General features: G+C 48.6%; 1 protein-coding gene across 7 annotated transcripts; it reads right to left on the minus strand.

The window, feature by feature from the left end:
• Nucleotides 1-244: 244 nt before the first annotated feature.
• Mettl22 (methyltransferase 22, Kin17 lysine) lies at nucleotides 245-16,823 on the minus strand. Of its 7 annotated transcripts, none has more exons than XM_055604598.1 (11): nucleotides 16,731-16,823; nucleotides 15,419-15,554; nucleotides 12,316-12,675; nucleotides 8,744-8,784; nucleotides 8,522-8,666; nucleotides 6,831-6,902; nucleotides 6,265-6,318; nucleotides 5,213-5,293; nucleotides 3,816-3,918; nucleotides 1,872-2,040; nucleotides 245-346 (listed from the first exon to the last, which is right to left on the minus strand). In XM_055604598.1, the coding sequence occupies exons 2-11, from the start codon at nucleotides 15,534-15,536 to the stop codon at nucleotides 311-313; spliced, it is 1,179 nt and encodes a 392-aa protein (XP_055460573.1). In that variant the 5' UTR covers nucleotides 15,537-15,554; nucleotides 16,731-16,823; the 3' UTR covers nucleotides 245-310. The 7 variants fall into 7 exon arrangements, with proteins under 7 accessions (XP_055460573.1, XP_055460570.1, XP_055460572.1 ...); XM_055604595.1 differs by having other exon boundaries at nucleotides 245-613; XM_055604597.1 differs by having other exon boundaries at nucleotides 6,825-6,902.
• Between the last annotated feature and the right edge of the window lie 1,179 nt (nucleotides 16,824-18,002).

The raw sequence follows: 18,002 nt of genomic DNA on the forward strand, positions 1-18,002 counted from the left end.
ATGACAGGGCCATGGTCCCCCACAGGGAAGTGCACCATGAAAATAACCCGAGTGCAGACAGACAGAGCATTTGCTTACTTTGACCAAGTGGCTCGGGGAGCACTTGGGAGCTATGAGACAACTAGGCCACTACACTCTGGGCAGTACTTTTGGGCTACCGCTGCAGGCAGTGATAGGCCCCAGGAAACCAGCTTGGCCCATGCATGGCCACTCACTGAGTTTAAAACCATAGCATCTCAATGCATGACTGGAAAGGGTTGTTTTTATTTGAAATGCATTAAGATAATAGTCAATCGGTCACACAGGTGCCTCATGCTGTGGGTTCCACGATGATCTTCCAGAGCTCCTGCAACACAAAGAAGTGAAAGGGGCTGAGAACTTACAAAGCAGGGCCACTTGACATCAGGCAGACATGGGCTCTTGCCTGGTTTTGAGGCTCTGGCAATTATATGGTGGCTGGGTAGACCAAGTCTAGAACGATCCAATACTGGTATGTCACATGGTCACGAGAGACTGAAGGAATGGCAGCAGATGGCCACAGTCTCGCAATGGTTCTGGGGAGGGGGTGGGGGCAGGGGTGCTTAACCACTGTGGTTTGCAGCTCCTCCATTTCCTAAGTCAGAACAAAGGAGGGAGCATGAGAAAACTGGCCCCTCCTTCTGCCACTGTCTTCCTCTCCTGAGAATGAGGCCTGATCTCCACAGCCAAAAGGCAAAGAGGACAAAAGATGCCAGATGGACTCCTGTGAATCCAGCTCCTGGTAATTTTCAGGATAATTCTGGGTTTTCAAATTGACGCTAAGTGCTGGGTTTAATGCTGTAATAGCAGGTGCCTTGGCTGTGTGGTGACGTCTCAGATCTGCCAGTTCCCGGCTGGGTACGTTAACTAAGACAGTGGACAAAAGGTGTGTGGCACTAAGCACATGCTGGCTACAACTACAGGAGGGTCAGCAAGAGCCTGCTAAGAGTCTTCGAGCTTGGCCAGAGGGGCAAGTCTCCTCAGAGCACACACAGCCATTAGCACAAAATCGTCAACTACACAGGATTTAGAATCACCAAGAGACAAAACTGTGCATGTCTGTGATGGAGTTTCAAGATTGGTCAACTAAGGTGGGAAGCCTCATCCTCAGTGGGTGGCATTATCCCAACAGCTGGGAACCTTGACTTAACACAAAAGGAGAAAGGGAGCTGAGGGCCACCATTCACCTCTGCCTGCTTGGACTGCAGATGCCAGGGGGCAGCTGCCTCTACTCCCGCAGCTATGACCTCCACCATGATGGACTGCACCCTCAACTGCGGGCCAAAACCAACTCTCCCTTCCTCGAGTGGCTGTCACCAGGTATCCCCTAGGCTCTGCCTTGCGATCTGCTGCAAGCCCAGATCCTTCCCACTGACTGAGTGCTCCCCAGATGACCTTCTGCCTTGTTGTCTGTGAATCTGGAATGTCTCCCACAAGCTCCTATGCCCGAACACTTGGCTCCCATCCGGACACACTTCCGGTTGGGAAGACTGTGAAACCTTTAAGAGGTGGCGCCTTGCAGGAGGAAGAGGAAATAGATCTCCATGTGCAGGCTAGCCCCACTTCCTGGACACTGTTTCCTGAGAGTGGACACAATGTGGCCAGCTGCCACCTGCTCCTATGGCCTCTTGAAATATAAGCCAGAATAAACCTTCCTGAAGTTGCTTTGGTCAAACATGTTGCCTCAGCAAGGAGGAAAGTAACTGATGCCTGCACTTTAGCTTCCTCTGGTGACTGCAGAGAGTCGGTTGACATCCCCCTCCCCCAAGGATCAGTGACAGCGTTTAGCCTGCAGCTTCTCCAGGGCAGGCCCTTTGCTTTGCTTCCCACTGCTCTCATGGAGCTGCATCTACCAGCTGCCTGATGCGCTCGTAGATGAGCAACTGCGGGAAGGAGGCCTCCACAGGCTCCACCACGAAGCGCAGCCTGCCGTCAGCCAGCTTCTCCAGTGAGTCCAGGGAGGCACGGAAGTGATCGTAGGCTTCACATGTGACGTCCAAGTGTCTCAGTGTGAAGTTGAACCTGTGGATTGACCAGCAGCAACACGCTCATCATGACCAGGAAGGGCTCTGCTGCACCCCCACAGCTTGCTTCCTGCTCAGCGCATGTCTTGAGGCTGGCCTTAAGTGTCTACTCTCCCTCCAGCCTTTGAGAAAATTCCTTCCTGAGCCTGCACAGATGCCTGCGTTTCCAGATGGCTATTGGCTCTTCTTCATAGATGTCGTTATAGGAAGCTTACATCACCTGCCAGGATGGCACTCTGGAAAGACAGATGGCTATCATCTCACCAGTTGCTGCAAATGGATTCTGGGCAGATCTGCTGGTTGGGTACTGTGGGTTGGGTACTATCTATGGGATGAGGGAACAAGATTCTGTGGCAAAGGGAGGCACAGAACATGTTGGGAGCAAAGGACATTGCCAAGAAGTACAGAGATGAGAGATGATGAGATGAGAGCGAGTGAGCAGTTTTCTGTTTCTGCCATTTGTACCTATTGACACCAGAATCTGTTAAAGTGATTTACCTTGAATTCAACCTTTTCATTTGCTTCTCCTTTGTCTTTTCACACATGTATGTAACATACATGTGTTTTTATGTATGTGTGTGCATGTATAAGTGTAGAGGCCAGAGGATGACATTTCTTCTATCATTTATGCTGAGACAGGCCTCTCTCATACTTGAACCAGGCTTGTGATCTGGGCCCACCACACCATTTTCATGGCTATTGGTGATGCTCATCTTATCTAGCAAATACTTTACCTGTTAAACTATCTCATGACCCCCCCCCCCCAATGTCCTATCGTGAAAAATCTCAAACATCCAAGTAAGCGAGAACTGTATAAGAAATTGCCATGAAGCCACTGGCCAGTGCAGCCAGTGCTGACTCTGGGCCCCTGTGTTCCCATAACCCCTCCCACCTCCCTCACTAACAGCAAATGCTAGACACCCCATCTTTTCACTAGCAAATATGTCTGCACATATCTGGAAAAGTAACAATTTTCCTCAAAATGAAATTAACAACTCTTTGGTTCTTGTTTGGTAGCTTAGAGTGGCCTGAAATTCACGATGCTGGCCTGGAGCTGCCAATCCCCGCTGCATCGCCCAAGTGCTATGGGCCACTATGCCCAGCCAAACTAACTCTTTAAACATCACTTACAGAATTTAGCTTTTCCCATCTGCCCTATGTCTCTTGTTTATAGTCTATAGAGTGAGGATCAAAATGAGGGCCCTTCCTTCTACTGGTCACTGTGTATCTGAAGGATAAACAGTGCTGTGATGACAGCCCAAGAATGGTTAGCTTTCAGTGAAAATCTGGTGTGGAAGAGGCAAAGCTGAAGCAGAGAGACATTCCACAGGGATCTTAGCAGATGGCACAATGACAGTATGAAGGAATCCACAAAGGAATCCCTTCATTCCTATTTTTATTATTAACCATTTCAAAGTTTCATTTTTACACTTTGTTAAAGACACAGGAACACAGAAAACTTCCTTTCCATAGAAAAACAAAGTACAAGTGATGCTAATGGCACGCCTTAATGACAATGGCCTTAGCAAGTAGAAGACAACAGGAAGTGTATTTCACTGTGGCTTGGAGACCAGAACCCTAAGGTTTCCCAGCCTAACCTGCTCCACTTGAAAGTGGGGCCAGGTTGCCCGTGACTGACAGAGTTTCATACAGACTGAATGAGAGAGTACAATGAGGGGTGAGTCCTGGCCCAGAACAAACGAGGTGTATGACAGACGTAGCGAGTACAGTGATATTACAGTGAAGGGTGTGGGTTTGGGAGGCAGAGCTCACCTTTTTTCCACCGACAGAATGGCGGTACAGGCATTTTTTAGTCTGTGGACGAGTCGGGAGAGCGTGTTAAACAGGGCATCTGTTAAGTCATCATCATAGAACACTGGGGAAAGAAAAGTGTTAGGGGGGCAGTTTATTTTCCAGAGAAACCCATGGAAACACCACAGAGTGGATCCTTATCATCACAAACAGTTGCTGCTGTGGAGGAATGTTCCGGAAAGATACTTCTAGGATATCTCTAAGAGTTCAGTGAGGCTGGTTCTCTAGGTCCTGGCTAGAGTCTCTCACAGCAAGCTGCTGTTAGCTCTTCCACATGGCAGACCACAGCAAATCAAAGCCAGCCTCCTCACGGCTGCACAGTGTTTGCTGAGACATGCACCAGGGCAAGGATGGAGCAGGCATGAACATGTGACTTTCCCAGAATATGTGTGGATTTGTGTGTGTTTTACATGTCTGAGCCTTTAGTCACCTCCCCCGGACCCTGGGCAATGATCTAAAGCCAGGTCTTTGCGAATTCTGCTGAGGACTGGCGGCCACACAGAACAGGAGCTTGGCAAGCTGCGGGGACTGACTTTGGGGAAACACAGCTGGGCACTGTCTGTCCATAAACTGTTCTTAACAAACTCATCTTCCTCGTGAAGATGAAGCTGTATGAGTCACGAGTCAGTGTTTGGGCTGCTGGTGCCTCCCAGTGTAGGGCAGGTGCTAAATTATCTCCCTGAAGAAATCACTCGGAGCAAGCGAGGTTTTGGGGGTCCCTGCAGACACTAGGGCTGGCAGAGTAACTATCCAAGACAAGAAGGAAATCCAGTTCAACACCACTTAGTTAACTAACTAACCACTTAGCTGGTTGGTTCAAACTTCTAGTCTGTTAGCAGGCAGGGTAGTTTGGACATATTTTAGGCAATAAAGTGGCACTAAAGCTTAGAAAGGGGCTACATCAAAACTCCTCTGTAAAGTCCATGTGACCTCTTACCTATGCATGTGCCATCTACGTCATCCTAGAGGTCAGCAAGCTACAAAGTGTTGTGGCATCTCCCTGGGGAGGGGTTCTACTGAGAAACAATGCTCAAGATAAAGTTCTAGAGAAGGGAAGGATAAACACGACACTCTGGTGGTTCAGTGTGACACAGGGCACCAGGTTCTTAACTACACCCAGCCTTCTGGGTAGAGAGCAGGTGTGCATCAACTCTGCTGAGGAAACGGCCCTGAGTTAAACACTCCTGGTTTCCCTACTGCTTAACTGAGAGCATGAGAACCCCATGCCCTTTACACCAGGCGATACTGTGATATACGCAATGACAAGGATACAGGATGCAAAGCATTCAGAGCACGTGAGGGGATACTGTATGACACAGGTAATGACATGGACATAGGATGACAGAGAATCACCTCACCTTCGGCCGCAAACACCACAGTGGTGTGATCATACAGGTCAGCGATGTCTTCTTCAGACCAGCTAAAGGGGACTTTGGGATCTACCAAAGAGGAGAAGACTGAGTGGTCCGTTCCTTCCTCTGTTGGCCACCAGGTTTTATTGCAAACTGGTCAAAGAGGCTTCAGGACAAGAGACAAGGCTGAGCTGGGTGTTATAGTACACCCTAGCAATTCTAGCATTCAGGGGGCAGATCTTTGTGAGTGCTACACCAGCCTGGTCTACATATTGAGTTTCAGCCCAGCCATGGCTACCTAATGAGCCTTTGTCTTAAAAAAAGAAAAGGAAGAGAGAGAGAGGAGGCTGGAGACAGACTGACCTGTACCTTAGGAACAGCCACACACTTAAGAGGCACCTTTCCCATCAGTGAGGGGCAACTGGGTTCCATCCTCACTTGCCCCTTGGCCAGGAGCCCTGATAGGACATTACATGTCAATCACCAGCCAAATCTATTCATTGTGTGACACTAGGAAACTGGTCACTTCGCTCTAGGCTTCAGTTTTTGTGTTTACAGAAAGGCTACTAAAACCTCTCAGAAGATGGCTGGGAAGGTCGAGGGTCAAAGGCTCACAGCACAGTGTGCTTGGCAGGTGTCAGGTGCTTGGTCAGTTTCCTTACTGACAGGGAAAAAGGAAGCCCGGTATAAATGGTAAACATCATTATCTGGCATCATCTATGGAAGGACTCAGTCTCTCCCGCCCACTCACTGTGCTTCCTGGGAAGCAGTTTAGGACACAGAGGTGGTCACACCTTGTGGTCACACCCTGGCCCCTCTGAGTGCTGCTCTCCACCCCCACTCAGAACTGATTCCCCTGCAGTGACCCTGGGAGGTGTGAACAGCATCATGTGGCCAACGGCACAGCATGTGGCAGGTGTTCAGAGAAGAGCTGGGGCTCAGAAGCCTGTGGAGGGAACCTTCCACCAGAGCTGGGGCTGGACAGGCACCCACGACTCTGTGGCTCAGGTAGGCCACAGAGGGCCACTGAACCGAGGGACACCACAAGAAGCACAAACCTGTGCAGAGGTCGTCCTTCAGCCAGTCTAGCTCCTTGACCTTGACCACACCACCTGAGAAAGCAGAGACAGAACTGCCAAACTGCACAGCAATGGGAAAAAGAGCACCCTGGCTCCCATTCTTCCGCACCATCTACCCAGACAGCTATCTTTTCTCAGTTCCTATAGGCCTTCTCTCCACACCCCCTTCTCTTGCCACGTCTTCAGTGCTCAGTGTCAGTAACTCTATAGACACAGGGAATATAAAAATCTATGAGTCCTGGTCCCCATCCTTGGAGACTGGCCACTTGAAGAGCAACTGGCGGATTAGTGGATGACTCAAGACTGTGTGATTAGGGTAACACTAACAAGACGAGCAAAACACATGAAAGAGGGGAAGAACTTGGTGCCTGCCCAGGGATGTGAGGAAGGCCCCACCGTGCCCAAGGCCAGGTCATCTATGCTCAGAAGCTATAATCCTATGGAAACACCTGGAACCTTCCCTCCATCTGATGCAAAGGGATGCTACTCAGTGGGCCCACTGGGTGATTCCCAGGTGCCCCCAACCCTCCACTACTCACCCTCACCTTTCGTGGCAGCCAGGTGGCTATTGAGGGTAACGTTTCGTTGGCACATGGCCAGGAGGTCTGTGCCGACATCTGGAATGACAGAAGGGTGCACCATGACATATGGGCTACTAAGATACCCGTCTCCAGTGTTTTTCATGGAGAGTAACCACCAATGGCTGGACTGCTGTGCTATGGTCATTTAAGGTGTTAACATCTCTGCAAGCTGAATGAAGAGTACATGAACATTCTGAATTACTTAAGAAACTTCTGTGTAAGTCCAATGTCATTTCAAATTTGAATACTGAAAGAGTCATCAGTTTGCCACACAAAGTATCAACACGTCACTCAAGGATTATCAGAGGAGGTACAAAGGTGTCACTGTTGCAGTTGACAACTGTGAGGAAGAACAGGGTGGCTAGCATGCTTGGCAAAAGGGTTAAGCAAACTGATTAAGATGACCTAGTTATTAAGAGTCACATTTAGAATAATTTTTAAGGACACAGGAACATGTTCTTAAAAGTACTTTTCAAGATTTTTGGCTGACTGTATGTGTGTGTGTGTGTGTGTGTGTGTGTGTATGTGCACTCACATAGTACTCACATAGTAAGTATTTACAGAGATTTCAGTTATTTCTTAAGAGTGTGCTCTAAAGGGTGGCAGAAAGATGGCCCCGAGGTTAAGATGTCACACTCTTCTTGCAGAGGACCCAAGTTTGCTTCCCAGTACCAACATCAGGTGGTTCACAACCGATTGTAATTCCAGCTCCAGGGGACCTGATCCTCTCTGAGGACACCGTCCTCATATGCACATACTCCAACATAAACACACACACACAGTTGTAAATAAAATAAAATAAAATAAAATAAAATAATATAAAATAATATAATATAATATAATGTAATGTAATGTAATGTAATGTAATGTAATATAATATAATATAATATAATATAATATAATATAATATAATATAATATAATATAATGCTAGGCATGGTGGAGCATACCTTTAATCCCAGCACTTCGGGAGGCAGAGGCAGATGTTATCTCTGAGTTCAAGACTAGCCTGTTTTACACAGTGAGTTCCAGGTCAGCTGGAACATAGTGAAAAACATAGTGAGCCTGTCTTGAAAAAAAAAAAATCTTTTTTTAAAAATGAGAATATGTAAGAGGAAAAAAGATGATAACTTACATAAGACTGTAGTCTATAACAAACATGCACACATTCATATATGAATGGTTAAAAGGAAGTTTCTTTGTGAGTCCTGGGGCTAGGACTTACTTGTTTACCTTTTGGAATACATTTGGCCCACAGTAGATACCTAATACATTGCATACTGTTGAACTGCTCTGGGATTGTAAAATTATAATAATTTTTCTTTTCTGCTTCACATTTTCTCCTAAGAACAAGCCTTGTTTCTATCAGCTACAGATGATAAACCAGTGTGGGATCCCTACAAAGAGGCCAGCCTAGGGTTTTCCGAGACGTCTGCACTTCCTTGGAGGGTGAGCAGAGAAAGGCACTAGACACTGCATGCCCACTGGTCTCGTGGCTACGGGGTGCAGTGTGGTGGCTGGGTGCCGAGGGCCATTTGGAGAGAAGCTGGGGAACTGGGGAAACCAGGAGCGGCCTAGCCCCTGGAGACCTTGCTCATTTCATGGTTGGTGTAAACCATGGCGCCCGCCACCCCCAGTGTACAGGTAGGCTGTTACCTGTACAGTAGACGGTGCGTGCCGTGGTGGCTGCCACAATGCTGGCGAGCCCTGTGCCTGCCCCAAGCTCCAGCACAGTGCGTCCCTGGAAGAGGTCCCTTCGGAACAGGATATAGTCTGCCAGCAGCAGGGCACCCCGCCACACCTGCAAGAGAGAGGACAGGTGAGTCAGGGCTCAGGAGAGATCCGCTGGGGCCACAGGAGTGCACAGGGCCTACCTACCTGCTTGCCTACATCCTCCAGGGGCGTGGCCATGGTGTGCTCTGGACAGGACAGAAACCAAGAAAGAAACGTCCCCGGTGAAATGAAGCCGGCAGGAAACAGAGGTACAGGTAATGTGGCAGTCCGCTAGCTGGCTAGACGGGGTAAAGTTAAACAGCCAAAAGGGAAGCTGAGGCATGGACTGCGCCGCCGGGGGTGGGGGGGGGGGGCACGGGCGCATCACTGAGGCCAGGTACTGGACCACTCCCCTTCAGGTCACTGGATGACTGCCATGTGTCCTAGGGACCAAGGCACATCAGGTCTGAACCCATCAAAAGTACTGTATCTCAGCACCTGAACCTCCATCTTAAAAACTGAAATATATTTTACATGCTAATAATAAATGCAGTTCCTTCCACAATATGTTCTTATACTATAACCGCACCAGAAGCTAATGCAGTGATTTTCAATTTATATCTTAAAAAAAAAAGTTCATGAGAAGGGTGATTGTTAAACACTGAAGACCAAAATATCCCAAAACAAACTTCTGATGGTGGAAAGGAATGGAAACATGAGATGAAGGAGAAAAAGAAACACTGCAAAACACTGTCTGTACCATGACATTAAAACTCACCCATGTTTCCTTCACACCCTCCCCCCCCTTTTTGAGATGGAGCCTCACACTGTAGCCCAGGTTGGCCCAGAACTCACTATATTCTAAATGGTTGCAAATGGGCTGTGTGAGGTTTAAACAAACAAACACAGCAGAGCAGTTTCTACAGCCTGCCAAACTCAAATAAGCTAAAACATTGTTTCATAACAAGAGCGGAGGGGTAAACTGGGTGTGGTGGCTCACAGCTGCAATCCTGCAGGAGGACTAAAGAGCGAGACCCTTCTAAACAACAAGACAAAACTTGGCGCTTGTGAGATGGCTCCTCATGCAAAGTGCTTGTTGTGCAAGCGTGACAAATGAGTGCAACCCCTGGAATCTACAAAGAGGTGGAAGGAGAGAATTACCTCCACGAAGTTGTCCCCTGACCTCCCTGTGTGTGTCGTAACATGCATGTGTGCATGTCTCCACCTTGGCTGCTGGTTGGAAGGGACTACGAAACCTATATTTCTTTTGAAAGGAGAAGAGGCATGCCAGGTTCAACATGTGCCACCAGTTGAGAATCAGAACAGAAAGTCACCCACCTACCTACGATGACACATTCCTTCACTGAACATGTGTGTATGCACACCCATGAGCCAGCCTGGGGCTCACACCCTGAGACAAGTTGCACCCCAGAACTTGGAGAGTGTGGACCTGGGAAGTCAGCTCCCCTGAGGGAGAACATGGGCTCTTGGTCAGCCAGCCACTCATAAGTGCTGGAGTTTTCACTCTCTTCCTGGGTAACTTGACCCTTAGCAGTTTGGAGCCTGATCCCTAGTTCCTTCGTTTGAGCACAGATAACCTTGTGCATGGTACAGCCAGACCATGCTAGGCAGGGAGCAGGCTCAGCAGGTGGCTAGAAACTGCTGGTCTCATCAATGGCCCCAGCCCTCATACATGTGTGCTCACTGAAGGTGGGCCAGGAAAATGCATAGCTCAAGAAAAAAAAACATATTAAGTCAAAATGTTTTTCTAAAGTCAGGTTTAAACAAAAGAGGTTTTACAACCAAACCTCGAGTCTGCCAATCAATCACTGCCACCCTGTGAGAGCTGCATCCTGGACTCCATGTAGAGGTGGCAAGGCCCAGGATGAGCGGCCGGGAGCCTGCCCAAGGCTGCCTGCACTATGAGGGTGGATGACCCAGCCCTGCAGATGTCACCTGGTGGAGGATGGTGCTGTAGTGATGGTGATGCAACCAAGAGTCACCACTCCAGAAACTTAATGCTGTCCTGGGACAGGTGAGCCCCTGACTGAGAAAGAATGTTTCAAGCCCCAAGGTCTTAGGAAAGCAGGAGAAGGGGCAGCCAGGGAGGCTGCCATATACCCAACCTTTCCTGTGGACACTGGCTGGAGGCCAGAGTCACAGTGGAATGACACACTCTGCTACTCTGGTCCTGGAGGAGAGGGGGAACATTCTAGTTTACTTTTCCATTGCTGTGATAAAACACTAGCCCAAAACAATTTATTTGGTTTACACTCCTACACCACAATGTGTCATGAGGGGAAGACAGGAACTTGGAGGCAGGGACTGAAGCAGAGGCTAGGGAGGAATGATGCTTTCTGGCTTGTTTCCCGTTCTTATACAGTCCACGACCCATGGTGGCTGGCTTTACTACACCAGTCAGCAATCAAGAAAGGCAGCCAAATATACACCCAGGAGTTGGCCAATATGCAGTGCTCCTCCATGGTTCCTGCCCTCACTGCCCTCAGTGATGGGCTGACACAAGAGCCAGAAAAAGCCTCTTTTCCCTGAGGTGCTTTTCATCATGGTGTTTACCACAGCAACAGAAAGCAAACTAGGACCAGGGAGACTGGAAGCACCCAAGCTGAAGTACAGATTTACTGGTTTTCTATTAATGTTAAAAATATTGGGGTTTTGTTGGGTGCTGGAGCAGGTGTGCCTTGGATCCTGGTGGCCCCCAGGAATATCAGAAGCAGTAAATGTTAGACGATGGCTATAGAACAATAAAATTAAAGGGAGTAACCTTGATCAAGGGGTGGGCAGCTGTCATTTCTGCCCTGTGCAGTGAGCTCAGGGTTGCAGTCCTTGTGAGATACTCCCCATGCTGGGGTTGGCTTTGATGATACAGCTATCTGGAGACATTTCTGCTCCTGTAAGCCACCTCTCACCCATAGTTTCACAGGAAACCCAATAAAACCCATTGGTTTGCTAAGTTAGACTTTGATGGTATCCTTGCTTTACTCTGTCATCGGTTCCCTATCTGGGATGAGTAGGTGTGTATTCATGTCTTCTCCGAAACAGTGTCACACAATACTTGGGGTCATGACCCCTGCTCTGACTGGCAGAGTCCTGGCAGCAGGACTTATAGTGTTGTTGCTGTTTGCCAAGACCCGTTTCTTGGGTCTATCACCTCTTCTTATCATTGCTCTCCAACCTCAGCTTCCAACCCATTTGCTTGGCCCAGTCCAGGTTGTCGAGAACGACACCCTCTCCACTCCATACTGAGGCTGCTGAATTTCCCATGGCTTCCTGTCTGCACTGAGCCTAGCCAAGCATCCCATAAACTCTGTCTTGACCCCTACTCCTGCACACCCTGTTAGAGAACAAGGGAGCGGGAGGCAGGACTAGGGCTTTCTGGAGGAAGTGATACCTGAGCTGGGACCTGAGGCACTTAGCAAGCATCTGAGGGTGAAAGTGCAGCCCAGCAGAGATCCAGAAGTGATGAGAACATGGAAGAGTCTGAGGTCATAAGGGTCAATGGTGGTAAGAGGTGAGAGAGGACAGTGTCTCCCCAGCTTTTTAAGCTGAGTTGTCTGTATTCTGTCCTGAGGGCAACGGGAAGCTGTTAAGAGAGACTCTGCAGGCTGCAGCCCACCTGTTCCCAGCTCTGAACTCAGAGCCGACACCCACACCTCTATCGTGCCCCAAGAGCCACTGTGACAGTGCCGTGGAGGCCAGAGAGCAAGGCCTTTATTTACCTATGTTGATGATGCTGTGAGGGCAGCTCTCATGCGCTTGGTCTCCCATGAGGTCATCTTCCTCCTGTGCTAGAATCACGGGGTGTACCTTGTGTCTTGCGGGCTCTGCTGGGTTGGGGTCAGAAGCCCGGGGTCTTCGTACCACATCCAGGTCCCCATCCTCGTCCAGGGGAACACTCAACCCTTCCTGGATGGTGCTGTCATCCCCAGCCTGGAGGGACAAATCCTCATGACTGTGGCCACTTCCTGACCCAGCAGGAGGTGTCTCCTGTGTGGAGACATCTTGGGGACCATTGTCCTCAGCCCCTGAGTCTGTCCGAGAGTCCTGACTCCACAGGAGCTTGAACTGGGACAGGAAGACTGAAAGCGAGAAACACAGAGTGAGCAGCACCCAGGTACCTGTCCCTTTCCTCTGCTTTGGTAAGCCTAACTGCCAACTGGAGAAACTTTAGTTTTTCTTTGGAGACAGGGTCCCGTGGAGCCCAAGCTTGCCTCAAACTCACTAAGTAGTTGAGGGTGACCTTTAAATCTTCCTGATTTTACAACTCAGTATTTGGGTCATACACAAGGACCATTGCACCCAGTTTTATGTAGTTCTGGGTTCAAACCCAGGCTGTGTGTGTTAGGTAAGCACTCTGCTAACTGGAGACACTTTTACAGGCAGGTGGGGTGCACAGGCTCAGCAGCAGAGGCTTGTTGCACTCAGCAGTGAGCATCTGGGCAGCCAAGGCCACCAGAGCAGCAGTGCCAGGTGAGGGAGCATCTGTGCAGATGCCTAGCCTATGTCATGTGATTATCTTCAGAGTCACTGTGAAGATAGCATACCAGCCATCTCACAGACATGGAAACTGAGGCTCAGCGGGTGAGCGAGCTTGCTAAGTGGCTGAGGCAGGATATGAATGCAGTCTGCCTGGTACTTCAAGTGCTTCTTAAGAAGAGTAGGTTAAGAACATAGACTGGGTGGCCAGAAAATCACTGAGAGGGATTTCAGTAAGACTCCATGTACCAGAGGAGGTGTGCCAGAGACAAAAAGAGTGAGGACTTTAGAATGTATCCACCTGTCTACTCTGAGCCTGTTTCCACACTTGCATCCCAGGAACGAGAGCATCTACCCTCATGTTGGCCAAGGCCATGGTCAAAGCCAAGGCCGTGAACAAACAGGCTGGCTTGGAGTCTCCAGTCCTCTCTACCTCTGTTCCCTTGCCTAACTGTACATCAGGCACAGCTCGCTGTTCCCTACCTTCTTCCAGGAAAATAGCACTGTGAACATCATTGGGCCCAGAGGACATGGGAAACCTGATGATGGTCCTTGCTGCCTTTCTAGCCACTTCCTCTTCCTGAGAGGCCTTTCTTAGCTCTTTACACAGATCTTTTCTAGCTTTTGGTACTTAGTCATTTGATCATTTGACTGTCCTTCAGGCTCCTATAGTATTACATCCTACAACTAGTTCTGAGCTGCCATCTACCCACCTGCCCAACCATGGATCTACGAACCCACCATCATCTTCATATACCTACCCATACATCTTACTTACCTATCTACTCATCCATCCACCCATTTGTCTGCCTGTCTATCCATCCATCCATCATCTATCTACCCAGTGATCTATCAATTATTACTCTATCTACCTATCCATTCATCTGTCTTAACCATCTACTACCACCCACCCATTTGCTTACCCACCACCCATCCATACAGCTATTCATTTATCCAAACTGACCATTCATTTCACCCATCCATCCACCCATCTTCCATCTATCTATTCATTCACCCACCATCTACCCAATTATCTAGTCATTCATCTGACCTATCCACCATCTGCCACCCTTCCATCTATTCATCTCTCTACCCACCCACCCACAAACGTGAACCGAGTACAACAGCAGGTGCTGGGGATATAAACCAGAATGCAGCGCTTAGGGGGCTTATTTATGTCTAGGGGTTGTAGTGGTGAAACATCAAAGTAAACAAGGTAATTACAGACTGTGAGCTCCCTGCCACAGACACAATAAAACTATTTTGTAAGACACACAGTGGCAACCATGTAAGGCTGGGGCCAGCAAATCTTTTCTTTAGCAGGTCAAGAAATGAATATCATAAGCTCTTTGAGCTGCATGATGTCTGCTGCAACTACCCAACCATCTGAAGTCATAGAAGCACACAAACAAGCAGGCCTGGTAGTGTTTCAGCAGAACATTATTTATAAAAACAAAGCAGGACCAGTTTGGCCACACAGGCCATGGTTTGCAAATGCCTGCTATAATGTGTCATCCAATTAGGACAGTTACTAAAGGGGGCCACAGACACCAAGGGAAGGATGACTAGGCTGGGCACAATGGCTAAGGTTCATAGGCCCAATAGAAGGCCACATGTTCCTTAGAGCCATGGGGGACTAGCGGGGAATCCAAGTTAGGGCAGTACCATGGCTGGGTTTGCACTTTCAGAAGCTTTGGCTGGCTGCAGGAAGAGGGGTCAGCAAGGCTGTACAGAAAAAAAGACCGAAAGTCGAGGAAGGAGGGGACGAGTCAGCCAGGCACAGGAGGAAGCTGACTACATGGGGCCTACGGCCACACAGCCCTGGCACCATCCCTGCACCAACTGCGGGTTCTCTCATTTCTGCATTCCTGACTAGGTCAGCATGGGGTACTCAGCAGGTTTTCAGAGAAGGAAGGCATGCTGAATGTAGGCAAAGGAGACTTAATCCCCTAAAGAAAACATAAAGTTCGTTGTTCTTAGTTTTAACTGTATCTCAGATTTTTGTTTGTTGATGGAGGGTAAGTGGGGAAAAAAAAAGGAAAATATTTAATGTGAAACATAAAATCCAATGTGAAGCTCCCCAGTTCCAGAATGGCTATTCTGTATACAGAATGGCTAACTGTACAGAAGTTCACTGAGACATATAAACTTTAGGTTGCATTAAATTTTACATATGAATTTTGTCAGTTTTTGCAATAAAGTTTTAATTAAAAAAAAAAAAAGGTGACATAACAATGACAGCTAACCAACCCAGTCTTTACCCCACAAAAGAAATATGAGAAAAAGAGAGGAGAAAAAGTGGGCTCCACCAGGCACTAAGCTGTTCCGATCAGGCCTGGATCTTACCTGGCTGCCCCATGCCATTCAGACGCACCATGAGGTGTCTCTGGTTGGGGGTGTACAGGTGGACATCTGACAGCACAGTGTCACTTTTGAAGGTGACCTCATCCATGGCTGGGCCCATGTTATTCCTGGGATGCGCCTGAGAGGGAAGAGCAAGTCCTGATGGTGGGTCCTAGAGGGAACACCAGGCAGCCAAGGGAAGCCTGGAAGCTCTTCCCCTTACACTTCCCTCCCTCCCTCCTACTCTGTGGTGCTGAGGATGTGTCCAAGGCGTAGCCCTGGCTAGGCAAGCTCTCCACCACTGAGCTATATCCCCAGCCTCGTTTTTGTGACAGACTGGCCTTAACTTATTCTATAGTCCAGACAAGCTTGAATTTATGATCTTAGTGAGATGACACGTCTGTACTACCAGCACTTTTCAAATAGTCAAGATAGCTGGGGAAACAGCATGATAAACCATCATATATCCACCACTTGGACTGATGGAAAACTAGTACTTTGTCATGTATATTCACACTGTCTAGTAATATAGAACATGTGTCTAATACTAGAGAACATCTATTAACAGAGACCATCTACCCAATAACAGAAGCTAACTAATTGCACAGAGTGTCTTCCTAATAATAGAGACCACCTACCCAATGAGACAATCTATCTAATACAAGACCACGGTGCTGGATTCTCACGATTTTTTTTCTTTAATGGCCTGAAGCCAGTGTTGTTCCCCAAACCAGTCTTCTGGGATCAGAGGGTTGGGACTCCCCTGCTCCCTGGCAAGTGAGATGCACTCCCACTGGACAATCAAAAATTAGTTGCCGACAGGCCTGTAATCCTAGCACTCAGGAGGCAGAGATCTCTGTGACTTCGAGATCAGCATGGTCTACAAAGCGAGTCCAGGACAGCCAAGGCTACACAGAGAGACCCTGTCTCTAAAAAATAAAAACAAAACAAAAAAAGGAGCCGGATAAGGGAAAAGCAAGAAGCTGGAGAACTCAGGGCCCAGAGGGGCAGGGAAAAGGCTGACTACCCGGTGGCGTCAGGGCTCCAGGGACCTCCTCCCTTCGCGGCCGTCCACTCTGACTTGTGAGCTAACCACTGCCCTCTGAAGAAGCCAGTCACTGACGCGTCTTCTCCTTCCCTTCCAAATCCTGCATCAAGTGGGTGCTGCCTCATCCGGTACTGAATCCGAGAAGAGGTCCCATACAGACGGGGAAACTGAGGCTGAGGGAGGCTTCAAGATCGTGGAAGCTTGGCTCTCAAGACCAAAACGCTCCCTGGATCCTGCCGGGTCCTGCCGCCTCTTCCGGGAGCTTACCCGTCATGACCCTGGGCTGAAGTTCCACGCCAAACCCTTGCTGTAGGACTAAGAAAGCCGCCATGACAGACGGTCTGCGCAGGCGTGGTCCAAGCGCAGGCTTGGGTCGCGCATGCGCACGCGGCGGCCGCCAGCCAACACCTGTTGCTCTTGCTCCGCCGGGAGGTGGCAGCATGAGGCACAACTGTCACCTGGTTGGGTTGCTCATACGGCCGGCCAGAGTGGGGACACCTGTGCATTTGGGTGTGGGACATCACTCCTGTAAAGAATTTAAACAGAGCTAAGGATCTCAGCAGTGTAGAGAGCCCATCACAGAAAAAAAAAGTTATAATTTGCTTTAGGTGTTACCGGAATCATTAAAGATCAGAGCCCCAATAAGCCAGGTTTGGCCACTGTTCCTAAGTTTGCCGATGAAACAAGCAATAGTAAAAAACAGAAGACAAAGACATACAATGGCCTACCCAAGCATATCTTCAGGGTGCTGATAGGACATTTATTTTTAAGCAGAGAGCTATAGTTATGCGCAGCTATGCAGTCCTGGCCAAGATGTGGCTCCCATCTCTCCTGCAAGACTTTCAGAAAAGTTGTAAATCTCTTTCTGGAAGACAAGTTAACTTCTGGTTGGTCTCTGGCTTTAGCATTTGTCTCCTCCCAGCTTGAGATTGTTGGGGAAATTCAAATCTTGGCATCAACTGTTTCAATAATCTGACAGTCAAAGGGAGGAGCACACATGTCTCAAGCTTAGCATGTCCTCATTCCTGCCAGGCAGGAGGTTGGAAGGGCCACTCAGCTACCTCAGCTACTGAGTGCTGGGGGATTATGTTCAAATTGGAGGGTGAGGAATCCAGAGCCTGTGTTAGACAGCACACTCTCTGCTTCTTCTCACTGTTACCTATACCCTGTGTTTAGTATTCTTATAAGCAGTTGGCAGTACGAATACATCTACTCATTAAGTCTCCAGTAACATGGTGAGTCCAGATCTTTCTAAGTTGGAGTCTAGCATGAAAAAACACATGATGCAAATATCACACTTTAGGTGAACTTTCTCCTGCTCAGAATGCTGAAAGTGCTAAGTGCCTAAGGCTGGAGGCTGTATTAGTCATTTATTTTTGTGGCTGTGACAAATACCCAAGAAACTCAACCTAACTGAAGAATTATTTATTTTGGCTCATGGTTTCAGAGACCCAGTATTCCTAGCTCCATTGCTTTGGACCTGGGTGAGGCAAAGCATAGATAATGGGAGGTGGGGGATAGGCCAAGAGCTAGACCCCG

The sequence above is a fragment of the Psammomys obesus genome, unplaced genomic scaffold (genome assembly GCF_907164565.1).
Source record: "Psammomys obesus unplaced genomic scaffold, mPsaObe1.curated_primary_1811, whole genome shotgun sequence".
NCBI classification, from domain to species: Eukaryota; Metazoa; Chordata; class Mammalia; order Rodentia; family Muridae; genus Psammomys; species Psammomys obesus.

Excerpts from the sequence above, each read along its gene's own strand:
- Mettl22 (XM_055604593.1), bottom strand. The coding sequence starts at position 15,536 with ATGGGCCCAGCCATGGATGAGGTCACCTTCAAAAGTGACACTGTGCTG. Across the intron at positions 2,041-3,815 it reads ATTCTGTCGGTGGAAAAAAG|GTTCAACTTCACACTGAGAC; the intron begins GTGAGCTCTGCC and ends GTCAATCCACAG. Across the intron at positions 614-1,871 it reads ACGAGCGCATCAGGCAGCTG|GAAATGGAGGAGCTGCAAAC; the intron begins GTAGATGCAGCT and ends GTTCTGACTTAG.